This window comes from Suillus paluster (assembly GCF_016628075.1).
Source record: "Suillus paluster strain FC165 chromosome Unknown EDB91scaffold_98, whole genome shotgun sequence".
NCBI classification, from domain to species: Eukaryota; Fungi; Basidiomycota; class Agaricomycetes; order Boletales; family Suillaceae; genus Suillus; species Suillus paluster.
The window spans coordinates 55,463-69,816 of NW_024537658.1; the positions used below are offsets into that span (position 1 = coordinate 55,463).

Below are 14,354 nucleotides of genomic sequence, written 5' to 3' on the forward strand. Positions count from 1 at the left end.
TTGCTAGCGCAGTCTTTCAAAGACCTGGTCTGAGGTGGTGAATTAGCTTAGCGTATCTTGGCTTGGCACAGATAGAAACTGTACTTAGACACGAATCCGATTACCGACGCCGCGCTGCCGAGCCGCACACCGGCTACTCATTACATGCCACGCTTTATACGTGGCGAGAGTGCAGTGTCGGCGGCAGCAACGTTGTTGCTCAGCTTTCTGCTCAGCATGGATGTCGATGAATCTTCTGATGTTATGACCAGAGAATTGCCGGCAGAGCGCCGTAAACGACATGCGCGGGATCGTACGACTTCCTTGAATTCACTTCCTCATTTCAAAAGTGGTCCGTCCAAGCACAGACAATCCACCCTCCGAAGTCGTGCATCCAACGCCAGCATGAAAAGTATCGGGTACATATCATTCTTACAAGCTTGACTAGTGCTTATGTCTATCACCCAGCTCGGAACTCGACTACTCAGAAATTGTTGCCCCCATTCCCCGCCGACATCTCCTGCAAACATCACAAAGTCTCCATTGGCTTCGAGTCGACTCTTCATCAGGAGATGAATGGCTTAACAGAGGTGTATCTCCCGTATCCGCGTCTTCAGTGGGCTCTGTCTTCCCAAATAGCAGGACGAGCAACCAACTTAGCTTCACCGCCCTCATGGAACACGAAAGGGCCGCTGCTGGCGCGTCATCGATGTCAGATGCAAGAGTACATGAGGATGATCAGGGAAATGTTGGGGCTGGAAGGCGGTGGTTGAAGTGGATGCATCGGAATAATATCAAGCGCTGGGTCGTTCCCTCAGCTATCGCCGCATCTGCCTTGGTGAAATGGTGCATCGGACTCGGAACGTATTCTGGTCCGTAAAATCACTGCGTCCATGCTTTGATATTAATGCACCCCGCAGGTCACGGTACGCCTCCTATGTTCGGTGATTACGAGGCTCAGCGACATTGGATGGAGCTTACCGTACACCTCCCCGTTAGGGAATGGTACACGTACGACTTACAGTATTGGGGTCTTGACTATCCTCCTCTGACCGCTTATATCTCATGGCTATGTGGAAAAATGTAAGTCTGCCAAGTAGACTTCGTTATGTTATCTTCAATGCTTTGTTCCTCAGTGGGTCGTTATTCGAATCTTCATGGTTCACGCTACAGACCTCGCGGGGCATAGAGACCGCAGGAAGCAAGCTCTTCATGCGAGCCACTGTGCTCGTACTCGATCTCTTGGTTTATGTCCCGGCGTTGTACACATTTGTACGGGCATGGCAGGGCACGCGATCATCTAGGAAACGAGTACGTTAGTCCAATCCCTTGTCATAGCAACTCCATATATTTACTATTGTACTATGGATAGCATGCTGCGCTGCTCACATTACTGTTCCATCCAGCCCTTCTGTTGATCGACTTTGGTCATTTCCAATACAACTCCGTCATGCTAGGTAGCTCACTCCTGATTGCTAGCGTTTCCGATTCTGACCAGTATCTTCACTCAGGTTTAACTCTACTTGCGGTCAACGCCTTTGCAGCCGGACATGATCTCCTTGGAGCTATTTTCTTCGTCCTGAGTTTAGGTTTCAAACAGATGACTCTTTACTACGCACCTGCGATCGGCTCCTACTTGATCGGAAAATGCATTTATCTAGGCCCAGTTCATGGGTAAGTTTGTAGCAGCTGCAAGCCTTCCGATAAACTAAATAATTACTCCCAGCACTCGCTTGTTTCTCCGCCTAGCGCTAACGACAATATTAGCATTCATCATCATGTTCGCGCCCTTCCTCCCTCCCTTCTCTCCTCTCTCCGCTATGACTGCACCTATCACTCGCATCTTTCCGTTCGGACGTGGCCTCTTCGAAGACAAAGTGGCCAACTTCTGGTGCTTTACTAACGTGTTGGTGCTGAAGTGGAAGCGAATTTTTGCTGGTCGAGAAGGCGTTCTGATAAAAGCCTCTGCTGGACTTACCGCTCTCGGGTTCCTGCCTGCTGCAGCCGCGCTCATTTTCGGTGGCTACAAGACCCGCTTGCAGAGGAACAATGAAAACGGCCCAGCGAACGGGCCGACTTCGATAGTACAGGCAGTGCCGCCATCACCTACACCAATTTTGCCACTCTTACCCTATGCACTTCTAACCTGTTCACTCTCGTTCTTCCTATTCTCGTTCCAGGTGCATGAGAAGACTATTCTGGTTCCTCTGCTACCTCTCACACTCCTTCTGTCGGGTGCTGCACCTACCGACAATGTATTCTTATGGGGCGCTTTGGGCAACAACATCGGTGTTTTCAGGTAGGGAGTGTGCACTTCAATATGCATTTAAGCCGCTAACGTGGATTCTGTTCACTTGTAGCATGTGGCCTTTGCTCAAAAAAGATGGACTGGGTGTTCAATACTTTGCGATGCTTCTTCTCTGGAACCGGTTGATCGGGCACAATCCGTTCAAACTACACCATAGATCTTTCGTGGAACTCGTATCTTCCGTACGTAGCAGCTTAGCGCTTCTTATGCACGGTTCACTCGCATCTCACAAAACCTCATCTTAGGTCGTACACACAGCCATAATTATTCTCCACCTGCTCGAGCTAGCAGTGACACCACCCGCGCGCTACCCTGATCTCTTTGCAGTATTCAATGTCCTAGTGAGCACCCCCGTTTTCGGACTCATCTGGCTTTGGAGCATCAAGCGTTCTGCGGAAGTGAGCTGGGCTATAAGCGGACTACCTGGAAAACGCGAAAAGAAAGAAGGGCCGTCTTCTACGTCTGCGATCAGTGCTTTCTCTTCGAGTGCTGCGTTTAGGCGTGGTGAGGTGGGTGCGCGTGCGATGAGTCTTGGGTATGCGAGTGGGCATGGGCGCGGACAAGTCGATGCTAGGAGACGGGCGTTGGAGGTGTTGAGCGCGGGGAGTGGTGATCGGGAACATCGAGATTAAGGATTAAGGGATGAGTTTGGTTTGTTGTTGTTATTTAAGGGAATTTAATACGATTGCGTTCCAGATGAAAGGTTTTCCTTTCGAGCCTCTCCCTGTCAATGGTAATTCAGAAGGAAACAGCTGTGTCGTCCGCGCAATGCTTGTCGCGTTGTTCGGTTGACAGTTACCGCTCACGCTATATGCTCGGACCAACATTCTGTTTGTCGTGGAATGAGTATTTAACAGGAGCTGCCATTGAAATTCCATGCTCATTGGATCGCTGATGACTAGATTTTATTGGAGAACTGCTTTTCAGCGCAAGATTTTCGGCGATCCCAATGAGTAATTCTTCTAGCCCCAGGAAATCAACAACAATGTCCAGGCTGTTCACCAGTATGTGCACCTCACTTGGTGTTGGATTCATCTTTATCAGACTCCAAGAACACTCGATATTGTACTGATATTGAGGTCGGCTCTCCACTCCAACATGCAAGGTTATGCTCGCTAAGAAAATACACGTTTCTCTTTGCCGTGCACTCGGGATTCACTCATAGTTCTGAGGCGTGCTTCTTCGACCCACCTATAAAGCAGATATTCACGTCGTCCATCCAGTTCGGTACTGGCTCGATGGACGGGTCCGTCTCCCACTCGCAGATGTCACGAACAATCCTGCCAGTTGTCTCACCTTTACCTTCAGTAAGTGTTTACATTCCAATCATGATTAACGCATGGAGTAGGTTCCATTAGACGGGATTCTCGGCATGGCCTACAATATTGCATCTCCGTTTCTGTGAATTCGCGTCTACGATTTGCATAGTCTGGATTGTTTATCCGCCGAGGCTCAAGTTCTACCAAATCGTGCCTGCATTCTCGCCGTAAGGTTCTTCTAGGTTCTGCCTATATAATCTCGCCATGAAATTCTATCAGGCGCAACCATTCTACCAGCCCATTAGCGGAACGTCCGAGTCCTACCCACAACACGATTTTCAGGATATAAAAGCAGGCCGTCTTCAACGTCCCTCCCCACCTCAGAAAGATTCTCTCATATAACCTCACACAAATAATGCGTTTCTCCTTCCTTGTTGTCATTGCTACTTTGACAGCATCTATGTCTGTCAGTGCCGACGAGGAAAAGCAATGCAAGCAGCCAGGCTCAGTTTGCCTCTACGACAAGGACTGCTGCAGTAAGCATTGTAATTTCGTAGTCACGGGTGTGAGTAGTAGCTTGTTTTGCATCCTGGATTCATTACTCACCCCATGTAATTTCAATAGCTTCCTATTGTGTACTGTAATTATTAGTTAGTTCCGTGGATTAGCAGCCTCAGTGGCACATCGGGACAGTGAGTCGTGTGTTTGATTTCGCATTGAGGCTGATGGCATAATTCGTAGTTCATTGCTGATGTGGTCAATATGGTCGCTCCTGCCAGGAGTCTCGACTGCTGCTTGGGAAACAGAAGCCCTTGGATAGAAGAATCATTCAATATGATATTGACTAAGAAACATGATGTATGAGTAACTTTGGTCTTGATTGAACATTGAAAATAGTCCGGTTCCGAACCCCGGTTCGAACCTGAACCTTTCCGAACCGGACTCACAGTCCGGTTCCAGGTTCGGCCAAGACTCAGAACCAAACCTATAACCAGGTTGGGCGCGCGGATGCGATTTCCGCGTGAAGGTTCAGTAGATAGAATATGACATGCTCTAGTCATGGACGAGGAGCTAATACGACTACGCGCATGATTAAGTACAAGACTTGCCGTCTTCCCTATATGAAGCAAACATCACAGGGTCGCTGTTGATAAAACGATCGAGGTCGCAAGAAAATTCTGGATTCAAGTGGGTCTCTTCATGGAAGATCAGGATCTGCTAAGTGTAGAGTGTTAAGCAGACATCACCTACTAAATATTGGCAAGCACTAAGGATTCTGTTAGATGAGGTGACTGCTATAGATACATCTTACGAAGCAACAAGCTTAACGGCTGTACATCTTTGATATGAGAGCCAAAACACCGCCATAGGTCGGTGATCATTGTTTGTCAAAAATGTACACCTGGCTTACTGTGAGGTAGTAGCTATCGCTCGCTCGGTAGGCGGCATATTATTGTCTAGAAACGCATCATCAGCACCGCGTCATAGCATCTTCCGGTAGCATACATGATGCCTGCCATCCAACTGGGTATAGCTAGTTTTGAGTTAGGGAGAACAGAGTTTCGAACAATGATGGGATCTGTTCGGCGTATGATGTCAGTAAGTGGACGGAGAACATTCATAGTGATGCCTACAGGCCCAATCGACATGCTAGCTTAAAGCTTGAACACATTCTGAGAAATCCCTGCAAAAACACCACTGGGCGAGCTAGCGACTATGGTGTTAAACTGGCTGTAGTGATGAACTAAGCATCTTGTTCAAGAAAATCAGCTGGACCCCATGTACCAGTAGGACACGAACGAACTGATTCTGGTGCCGAAAGTAAGCAACACCTCTCATCTGGTTGCAGCGTCGCTCGGCGAATATCTTCAGGTGCGCCAGTGTGGAACTGCACTACCCGGAGCCATTTTCCTTGTATGTGGGAGAAGCGCTAGACTCGTAGTACCTCAGATGAAGTCGGAAACATGCGATGGATGTGTTTGGGACCCAGACGTTTGCTCGACCTACATGGGCCAAGTGAATCCTGAGTGTACAGCGAAGCGGAACATGGCTTTTTTATTATTACCGAGGGTACTCGGAACGACTGAGGTGGGGTGCCCAGGCAGCCCAGGTCTATCTCAGTATAATTTTGAGCATTCACGGAGTCTGGGAACTGTGAATCCAACAACAAGGGAGGAGAGTAGTACATACTGATGAGGTGGACCGCATTGTGAGTACAAATGATGTAATCTCCTGCAGCCAGAGTAATAGCAGGTATGTATCGTCCGCGATTGGTGAACGAATGTTGCGTCCTAGGTATTCAAAGGTCCCATTGCTCAAGCAGCAGCTAATACCAACCATATTGATCAGGATCAACTCAGCAAGGTGTCGTTGACACTTGACAGTACCTGTAGTTCCGTCATTTGTGACTGCCGTCGTTTGTGCCGTTGTTTTGGTGACAGTGTAGCTGAACCCATGCACCTCCATCAGTCATCAGTAAACCACAAACTCTTGCACAGAGTTTTGATTTAGCTACAGATTCCCACAGTGTGCCAGATACCACAGAGCTGCCAGATCCCAGAGCCACAGAGTCACAAATTCCCACAGTGTGCTACAGACCCACAGAACTCACAGAGATCCGAGAGCCACAGAGCCACAATTCCCACAGTGTGTTACAGACCCACAGAGCTCACAGGATTGAGCACAAAAATTTCACTAAGTCTTTCTATTACCTATCTATTTGAGTTGAATGGCTATGGGGGTGTAGAGTTCCTCGAGGAATTTCGAGGAATTTTACTACATATGGTTAGTTAGATACTATAAAAGGAAGTAGAGGGAACAGACTCATGGGAAAAGAGGGAATACCTGTGGGAACATGGGGAACAATATGTCATAATACATACAATATCAGTTATGTAATGCCCCAAGTAGTCCTAATTGTGACATAAGTCCATGTGAACAGAGGAACAGGAATCACTCAAGTGGGAAGAGGAACAGTGGAATATACCTGTGGGAAAAAGGGAACAACATGTCATAATGGGAAGAGGAACAGAGGAACAGAGGAACAGAGGAACAGAGGAACAGAGGATCACACCCATGGGAAAAAAGAGAACAGCATGTCATAATGGGAAGAGGAACAGAGGAATAGAGGAACAGAGGAACAGAGGAACAGAGGAACAGAGGATCACACCCATGGGAAACAAGGGAACACTTTGTAGTCATATGTGTTCCCAGTGAACATTATGAAAACTTTGCTTAAATCTCATCAGATATGGCCAAAATACTGACTTTTGAGCCCCCTCAACATATCTCATTATTCACGACCTCCAGATGCTCTGGGATCATCACCAATCAATTCCTACACTTTAAAAACCCCAGGGCCATCATTTACAGCATTGGTTTTGAGTCAGAATTGACTGCAGCATGATTCCTTGGGTAGGAGGGGGGAGGAGGACCTTGTATATCTTGGGAACCTGATTTTTCCTGGCAAAATGAAGAACACCACCGTGTTCAGAGGCCTCAAGAGCCCCCCGGAAAAATACATTTGAAGGACAGACAAGTCAGGGGAAGGCTGGAAAAATCGACATATCCATATACGGACAGGCAACCCACAAAATCGATTTTTTTTCGCCTTGTTCCTTCCACTTTTTATTACAACACTTCTATCCCATCTTAAAGTCCGCGAGATTCTGCAGGGTTCACAAGAAAGCCCGGTCCGAAATAGTTCAGTAAATGTTTGGTTATAGGCACAATCAAATTTTCACTTTTTCACACAGTTTTGGGACCTTCTTTGCCTTGTATCTTTCCACCACGATGTCCGGGGACCTCGACACATCCTGGGCTGCATAAGTCACTGCCCATGATGAACTCGCACTTTCAACCTCGTCTCTCGCATCTCTCATTCCCAAGTTATGGCCTGGAACAATCCTCCTCGGTCTTCTGCAGCAAGGAGGAGGGACACATTGCTCCATATCTTTTCCTGATGACATCCTACCAGCCTGATATTCTACCATCCTAATCTATGGACCAACAGCTCGGACTCGCACCAAAAATATCGCTGCTCGCTGCTCTGGATCAAAAGTTATGGTCCTGTCTTTGAGGTACAAGGGGTGGAGGGCAGGAGGGGGAAGGTGAGCTCATATCTTTTCCTGATGACATTCTACCGATGCCATATTCTATTATCCCGATCTATGGACCAATAGCTTGGACTTGCACCAAAAATTTCACTGCTCGCTGCTCTGGATCAAAAGTTATGGCCCTCTGTTGGTCTCCAAGCAGGCAGAGGAGGTAATCCGCCCATATCTTTTTTTGCATCGCACCGCCTGGAGTCCAGCCTTTGTCACCTCACTCTACCCCCTCACAGCTCGCTCCTGCGCCACTTATTTCGTCTCCCGGCTCAAAACTGCTCAACCTATGCCCCAAACTTCACTCTGGGCAGCTTAGAGAGGGAGGAGGAGGTAATCCGCCCATATCTTTTTTTCCATCGCAATGCCTGACCTCCAGCTTTTGCCATCGTACTCTGCACACACATAGCTCACTCCTGCTCCACTCATTTCGTCTTCCTGGCCAAAACTGGTTGATCTATGCCCCAAAACCTCACTCTAGGTAGCTTAGAGAGGGACTCGAGGAGAAGGTCCATCCATATTTTTTTTTCAACGGAGCGGCTGGCTAACAGCTTTTGTCACCTCACTCTACACACTGACAGCTCGCTTTCGCAGTACTTATTTTGTCTCCTGGGCCCAAAACTGGTCAACTTATCCCCAAAAACCACATCCTGGGTGCCTTAGAGCATGAGGAGGAGAAGCTGACCCCTGACCGTTGTTATATTACTCCATGATCATCTTGGTCCATCCAACGCTACCTAAACCTACAACCCAGTTCTTGGTAATTGAACTTTTGATCCTAACTCGTGTATTCAGTTGTTGCATGGTTAGGCTGCTATCGTTCTGTGCATCTGGATTACATTCGGCCTCAGTCTTTTAGCATTAGGTTGGTTAGATGTTTAGGACTCGGCTTTCACATCCATCTTTTTCGTCAAGAATCCTTTGCTCGTGTTTTCTTGATAACCTGGTTGACCTCGGTTCTTCTCCTTATCTTTGTCTCAGTTATCCTCATCAACCTCCTAATCATCGTCTTGATCATTGTTCCATCTTTGTCTCTGCCTCCCCTCTACACTCCGGTACACTCACGCTCGCTTAAGGCACTCGTGCGGCTTAGACTCTTAGAGTCTCGATACATAATCTCATTCAACTCCCCCGCTATATCTGTAATTGACTCTACTATGCGAGTCTTGTTGCTGGCTGACATGAGTCTCATCTGCGACTCTTAGCTAAGGGTTTACCCCGAATCTGTTCCATTGTACTACTCTCATTCACCCTTGTACTCCTCTCTTCACCCGTGTTCTCCATCTCAAATCTTACCGCCATTTCATTCCCCTCTTCCAATTCCCCAAATCACCTGCGTTTTCTCTTCCCTTTCCATCTTCACACGCAGCCGTATATATTTTTGGAAGATAGCTCATTGTCATATAGCAGTTTTTCGTCAGTCGTTGTTTGTATACTTACGACATACCTACATAACATCGTGAAGGGCTTCGTGGATCAAGCCCCCCAATGGGGATGGTTCTATCTATGTCTCGCTCGGTACTCAGTTTTAGTTTGATTATGATTGAAGTTGGGGTACATAAGCGTGGCGGCGGTGGTTCTTGTGCCTCTACTAGTCCACTTGCTTGTGAAGTGGGCGGTCTTATCATCACATCTCAGGTCCTGAAGGTCAGACGTCCAAGGTCAGTCACGTTGTGCATGACCTGATTCTTCACCTATCAAGCATTCCGAAGCCACACCGTTCTCCGTTCATCATACCCATACATTCCCGCAGTCCTCAGCGATTGTCAATTTTGCTTGGTATCCTGGGGCATCATCCAGCAACGCTCCAGCATTCTGTTTTGTTGCTTCTGTGCGTGACTGTCCGGTGAAACTTCTTGATGCCTCGGATGCAAGGGTAGTGCACCTGCTATTTTTGTGCGTTTTCGTTGGACTGCTGATCAACTCACTAGCTGAGAGCCTCTCACCCAATTGTTGATCATGGTGAGAGGTTCATCGCTCCTCATAATCTCGTGTTCAACTTGACAGCAGATAAGTAAGTCTTTCATGGAACTTATGTTTGATAATGATCATCATGGGAATTCTAGGCTATACTGTGGTTTTGAAGATGCCATCGAGATCTTTGACATTCAACATCCTGGGGAAGGCGATCGGCTTCCGACCATACCTTCTGAGAAAAGTAAGGATGGACTTAAAGACACAATGTCTGATTTGGTACTTTGGATGAATGCTCACTGAAATTCAGGCATCATATCCAGTATTGCATTCTCCTCCTCTTATGACTACTACGCAATCGGCAGCCTAACACCTCCCTGACAAGCAATGTATAAAATTGTGTTGTATTCCGAGCCAAATAAAGTAGCCATCATGCCTATAGGAGGCACAAATGCTCAGTCCGGAGTTACGCGGGCATATTTATATCTGAAGCATTAGTAGTTCATGCTGAGCTCATTCCCTACAGCTGAATTTTCATCCGACAAAACCGCATATCCTGTATGCTGCATTTCGGCGACATGATGAAATATGTGCCTGGGACCTTCGCAGTGATACATCCATACCTGTACAAGTCCTCAGGACGTCCCCTGATTCTTGGACCAATCAGAAAATCGAATTCGACATAGACTGCACTGGGAGATGGTTGAGCGTTGGTGATCAGGTACAGTACTTTCCCAGATGTCGGACATTCAGGCTCCCTGGCTAACAATTTGGTGATAGAACGGACATATTTCGATGTTTGACCTTGGAGATTCTGATGAATTGGATTCTGAACAATTGTCAGAGATGTCACCCCAGAATATGACCCCAAAGTTGACTTTCAGCACACACAGAGGCCAGTATACCAACCGCTCATGCGTATTTCTTCCGTGACTAATTTGGTGACCAAAGATGTGGTGGGCTGCATGGCTTTTCAGCCCCTGCATTCTAACCTTCTATCGGCATCTGGCTCACGCCATTTTGATGGAGGCATGAAGGAGATTGATTCTGATAGTTCTGACAAGGAGCATTCAACAGACCAAGAGTCAGATTCTGAGAGCCAGAACATGATCACTAAGTCGAGGTGCCGACGGCTTCCATATGTCAAGGACTCGTCTCTGAAGCTGTGGTCTTTCAACCCAACGCAGGTTGTACATCACACACATGATTGATACTTGCTTTACAGATATGTTACATAGATGCTGCCACTGCCTAGCTCGCCCATCTCACCCATCACGCAGGTGGTTGGCCAACCATATAATACAGAGGAGGACATCAATTGAACCACATGTTCAATTACAATGCCCTTGAATCTACGGGACTGACAAGTGTCATCTTAACCCACCCTCTCTGAGTATTTTATCTTTCTCGACCTCAATCCTCACAGTGACCTTGTCGAAAACGGATATCGTCACATCAGGTCGCCCAATATCAGATGAAGGGACACTGATGGTGTAGCTCTCCGCATCAAACTGCACGTCCCACTTGAACATCACCAGACCCTCAAGTCCAATCATAGTCTGATGGAGAAATGTGTTACACGTGTACATGTGATGATTAAGTGAGTGGATGTAGTATATGGCGCGCTTCAAATCTTTACCTTTAATTTTTTTTCTCAGATTACCTCAAGCACAGCACTTTAGCAGTCCCTTGTGAACACTTCCCTGACAAGGGTGGTGCGCCCTGGAGTCATCCAGGGATCTTCATCTTACCTCCTTTCTCCTGTCAAGGAGAGAGTGTGAATGAACCGACTGAATCTGATATTTTTGCCCAGATCCTGGCATACCCTCATCAATGTCATTCGTTATTGGCATTGCAGCAAGGTCACGTTCTTCAGGCATGGAGGTCGCAATCAGTCCCCCCAGCAACAAAATCCTCAGTAAATTGCATCCAGGTTGTGAGAGCACCCTGCATGGATCTCACTGGAGCTGTCTCCGTTTTTTTGCAGTCACAGTATAGCCTTCCTGTGATGCAGCTCGCTGTGATTTCAGGACTTTGACCTTTGACCTTTGCAGAATGATTTTGGGGAAGTGAGGCATTATCTGGCGTGTTATTCTCTTTATTGAGTTGTAGAGTTGCACGGGACGTCGAAGCTGCTCCTTGTTGACTTTAGAGCGCTGTTTTTTTGAAGGTCCAGGCTGTGCTTAGCGCACCATTTGGTGTTAAGAGGTTGTTATGAGATTTAAAATATCATGTCTATGAGAAAACGAGGGTTGCCAGTGCATACAAGAAGTAGGCGCATGTCGTGGCATAAGCGCACAATTACAAATTCTAACCTGAAACTATCGTGCAGAAGATCTATCCATCAACTTTCGCCTGCAAATACTTGATGTGAAAGTCTCTTCTCTGGTACACAGTGTCTAGTTTCACTATTCCTATGTGTATTGTAGTGCGGCTGGCTTATATAAGCATTATTGTTTGTTGGTAGGCATTGCCCACCACTTCTACTCTGTTTTTTATATGCACCTAGAATGGCCCCAAGACATAATATTCATATTCCTGCTGCCATTAAACTGGGAACATTGTGTTTTGCTCCTGGCCAGTGCGATATCGGGAGTCTGACTGCTGGGACCCAGCCGTCCTCTTCTATTGATGCTACCTTGGATCATGGCATGGCTGGAGATGCTATCTTCCTTCCGATTGCTCAAATCGCTGCGACATCTTCTCCTAATGACCCACTTGGCACTTGGTGTCATTTGTGTTGTGACGCTTGCGACTCAACATCCTCTCATCTGTGCGTCAACTGTGCTGCAGTCATATGTCATCAAACAAGGCCAGGTGGTTCAGGTTGCATCGGCCACAACTCGGTTCCAAAGGGCTGGGCATTCCTCTGTCCACTTTGTGTGAGAAGCATTGATGGAGAGGAGAGGAGTTTGCCATACACATTCATCGGGCTGTGGATGTGTACAAGGGCGAAGATGGTGTGGCCTGTGTGCGTTGTGCACATCATGCTGGACTCGATGAAAATTGAAGACCACTACCTGAAGCACCTTGTCAACAATGACTTGGTGAATCATTACAACAAATGTCCATGCAATGTAGGCCATTATAATTTACATACACTCTGGATGCTAATGCACATACCATAGTTGTCCACCACGACCCTTTGCATGAAGGCAAGAGAGAATAAGACTGAAGTGCGGAAGATGAACCCCGCCACGGAATTTGTCATGCGGAGTGTGCTGATTGGCAAACCCAGCAACATGTTCATCATCATGGACAGCCGCTCGGACGAATATGCTAGTGTATTGCAGTACACCTCCGGGGCCATCACAGTAGCTGAGACGGTAAAGTCCTATCTGGGTCAGCCATTCCTAATGGCCATGAAGAGCGTTGTATTGTTTGCGAGGCAGGACAACACAATTGAGACCACGATCAATGGTGGGACGCCTTGGTGCAATACGACAGCCAAGGCAAGGGGTGGTCGGCGGGGACTGTTCCTCCTCACATCCGGTCCTGCAATGTGGGTTAAACGCTACTTTGAGGAAGTGCTGACTCTGGTCAAGGAGTGAGTGTGTTTTATTTACTTACTCCCACACAGTTCACCGACATCTCTCATAGGGATATATTTGATTTCATCATCGGATTTCGAGGAGGGTCGGAACTCCCTGGGTTTGTCGGCCCTGCAGTGCTAGGATTCATTCGCGCAGCTGCACTTTTTGGTTTCACTGATGTGTGGGAGTCAGTTTGCAACTTGCTCGTAACTAATCTGGATGTCCTGGAGCACACCACCGTCATCGTGGTCTATGCCTCCTATGTGGACGGGAAGCACAAAGTAGAAAGTCGGGAGGTCGCTAAGCATCACCCGCCGTATCGTGCATTTGGTTACGACTTCAGCGCATGTGTGAATGAAGGTTGCCATCCCTCGGTGACCAACAATAGGGTGTCTGCGATGGACAACAAGGTTCAGATCACATGTGCCAAGTGTCAGTGGAAATCAGCATGGGTTGCTACTGACAAGGAAAATGAGTATTTCTTCTGCGTCAACCCAATCACTGCCCCCTTGCTCTTCTGGCACCATTTCCCTCCATCTCCTGCACTAAACACTCTGTTTGTGGATGCAAAGCCAGATACGGTTTCAAAAGGTGAGAAGGAGCAAAGAAATGCTGGTGCTACTGATAGCACATCATCTTGGGGTCCTGAAAAATGCCGCAGGCTTTCTGCCAGTATGGAAGGGTGATATATTAGGGAAGGGTCACCCATGACGTGCTAATTATTTGAACACATTCACCCCTGCACATCATGATTATGGACAACCTCTCAAATGACACATTGTAGCTGTGCTGTACCTTTCATTTCTCTTGGCCTTACTTCTGCATATCATCTTAATGTTTCATACTGGCACGGAGAATCTGTCGTGATTTCTTTGTGTCTTTGTGTCTTTGCCTTTATGGCATATGTTCTGTAGTCTGTGATCGATGCAGAATACAAGCAATGGCATTTTGAAGCCGGCATCTCAAAACCAAGCACTCCCACTAAGGTAGAAGTTATGCTAAAGCAACGAACCTCACGTGATATGTGTTACAGAAGGGTGACAAAATGCAAATCAATGATTAAGTAGCTGTAGAGCTCAGTCTTGTAGGATTTGCAAAGATGGCATTGACGAGAATCAATCCACACACGAGCTTATCTTTTCAGAACTACGAAAAACAAACTAGCGAGTGATATAATTAATGTCCAATGAAAGCATGCTCCTGGCAGAGTGTGAACTGAAAGTCCGACAGAGTGTGCCGCAAAGCCATAATGGTGTCA

The 14,354-nt window shown here is 47.2% G+C and overlaps 3 protein-coding genes across 3 annotated transcripts; all 3 read left to right on the forward strand.

The window, feature by feature from the left end:
• Nucleotides 1-243: 243 nt before the first annotated feature.
• Nucleotides 244-2,919, forward strand: EDB91DRAFT_1239576 (glycosyltransferase family 57 protein; the record flags this gene model as incomplete). Its single annotated transcript, XM_041321872.1, has 9 exons — nucleotides 244-398; nucleotides 448-851; nucleotides 900-1,062; nucleotides 1,116-1,290; nucleotides 1,352-1,436; nucleotides 1,491-1,653; nucleotides 1,706-2,278; nucleotides 2,340-2,469; nucleotides 2,533-2,919. The coding sequence occupies 9 exons, from the start codon at nucleotides 244-246 to the stop codon at nucleotides 2,917-2,919; spliced, it is 2,235 nt and encodes a 744-aa protein (XP_041171640.1).
• A 6,269-nt stretch (nucleotides 2,920-9,188) lies between these two features.
• On the forward strand, nucleotides 9,189-10,784 carry EDB91DRAFT_1164966 (uncharacterized protein; the record flags this gene model as incomplete). Its single annotated transcript, XM_041319945.1, has 9 exons — nucleotides 9,189-9,296; nucleotides 9,352-9,525; nucleotides 9,581-9,663; nucleotides 9,716-9,807; nucleotides 9,874-9,885; nucleotides 9,949-10,028; nucleotides 10,090-10,284; nucleotides 10,344-10,462; nucleotides 10,515-10,784. 9 exons carry the CDS (start codon nucleotides 9,189-9,191, stop codon nucleotides 10,552-10,554), a joined length of 903 nt encoding a protein of 300 aa, XP_041171641.1. The 3' UTR covers nucleotides 10,555-10,784.
• A 1,289-nt stretch (nucleotides 10,785-12,073) lies between these two features.
• Nucleotides 12,074-13,782, forward strand: EDB91DRAFT_1254042 (uncharacterized protein; the record flags this gene model as incomplete). Its single annotated transcript, XM_041323742.1, has 3 exons — nucleotides 12,074-12,640; nucleotides 12,692-13,110; nucleotides 13,164-13,782. 3 exons carry the CDS (start codon nucleotides 12,074-12,076, stop codon nucleotides 13,780-13,782), a joined length of 1,605 nt encoding a protein of 534 aa, XP_041171642.1.
• Between the last annotated feature and the right edge of the window lie 572 nt (nucleotides 13,783-14,354).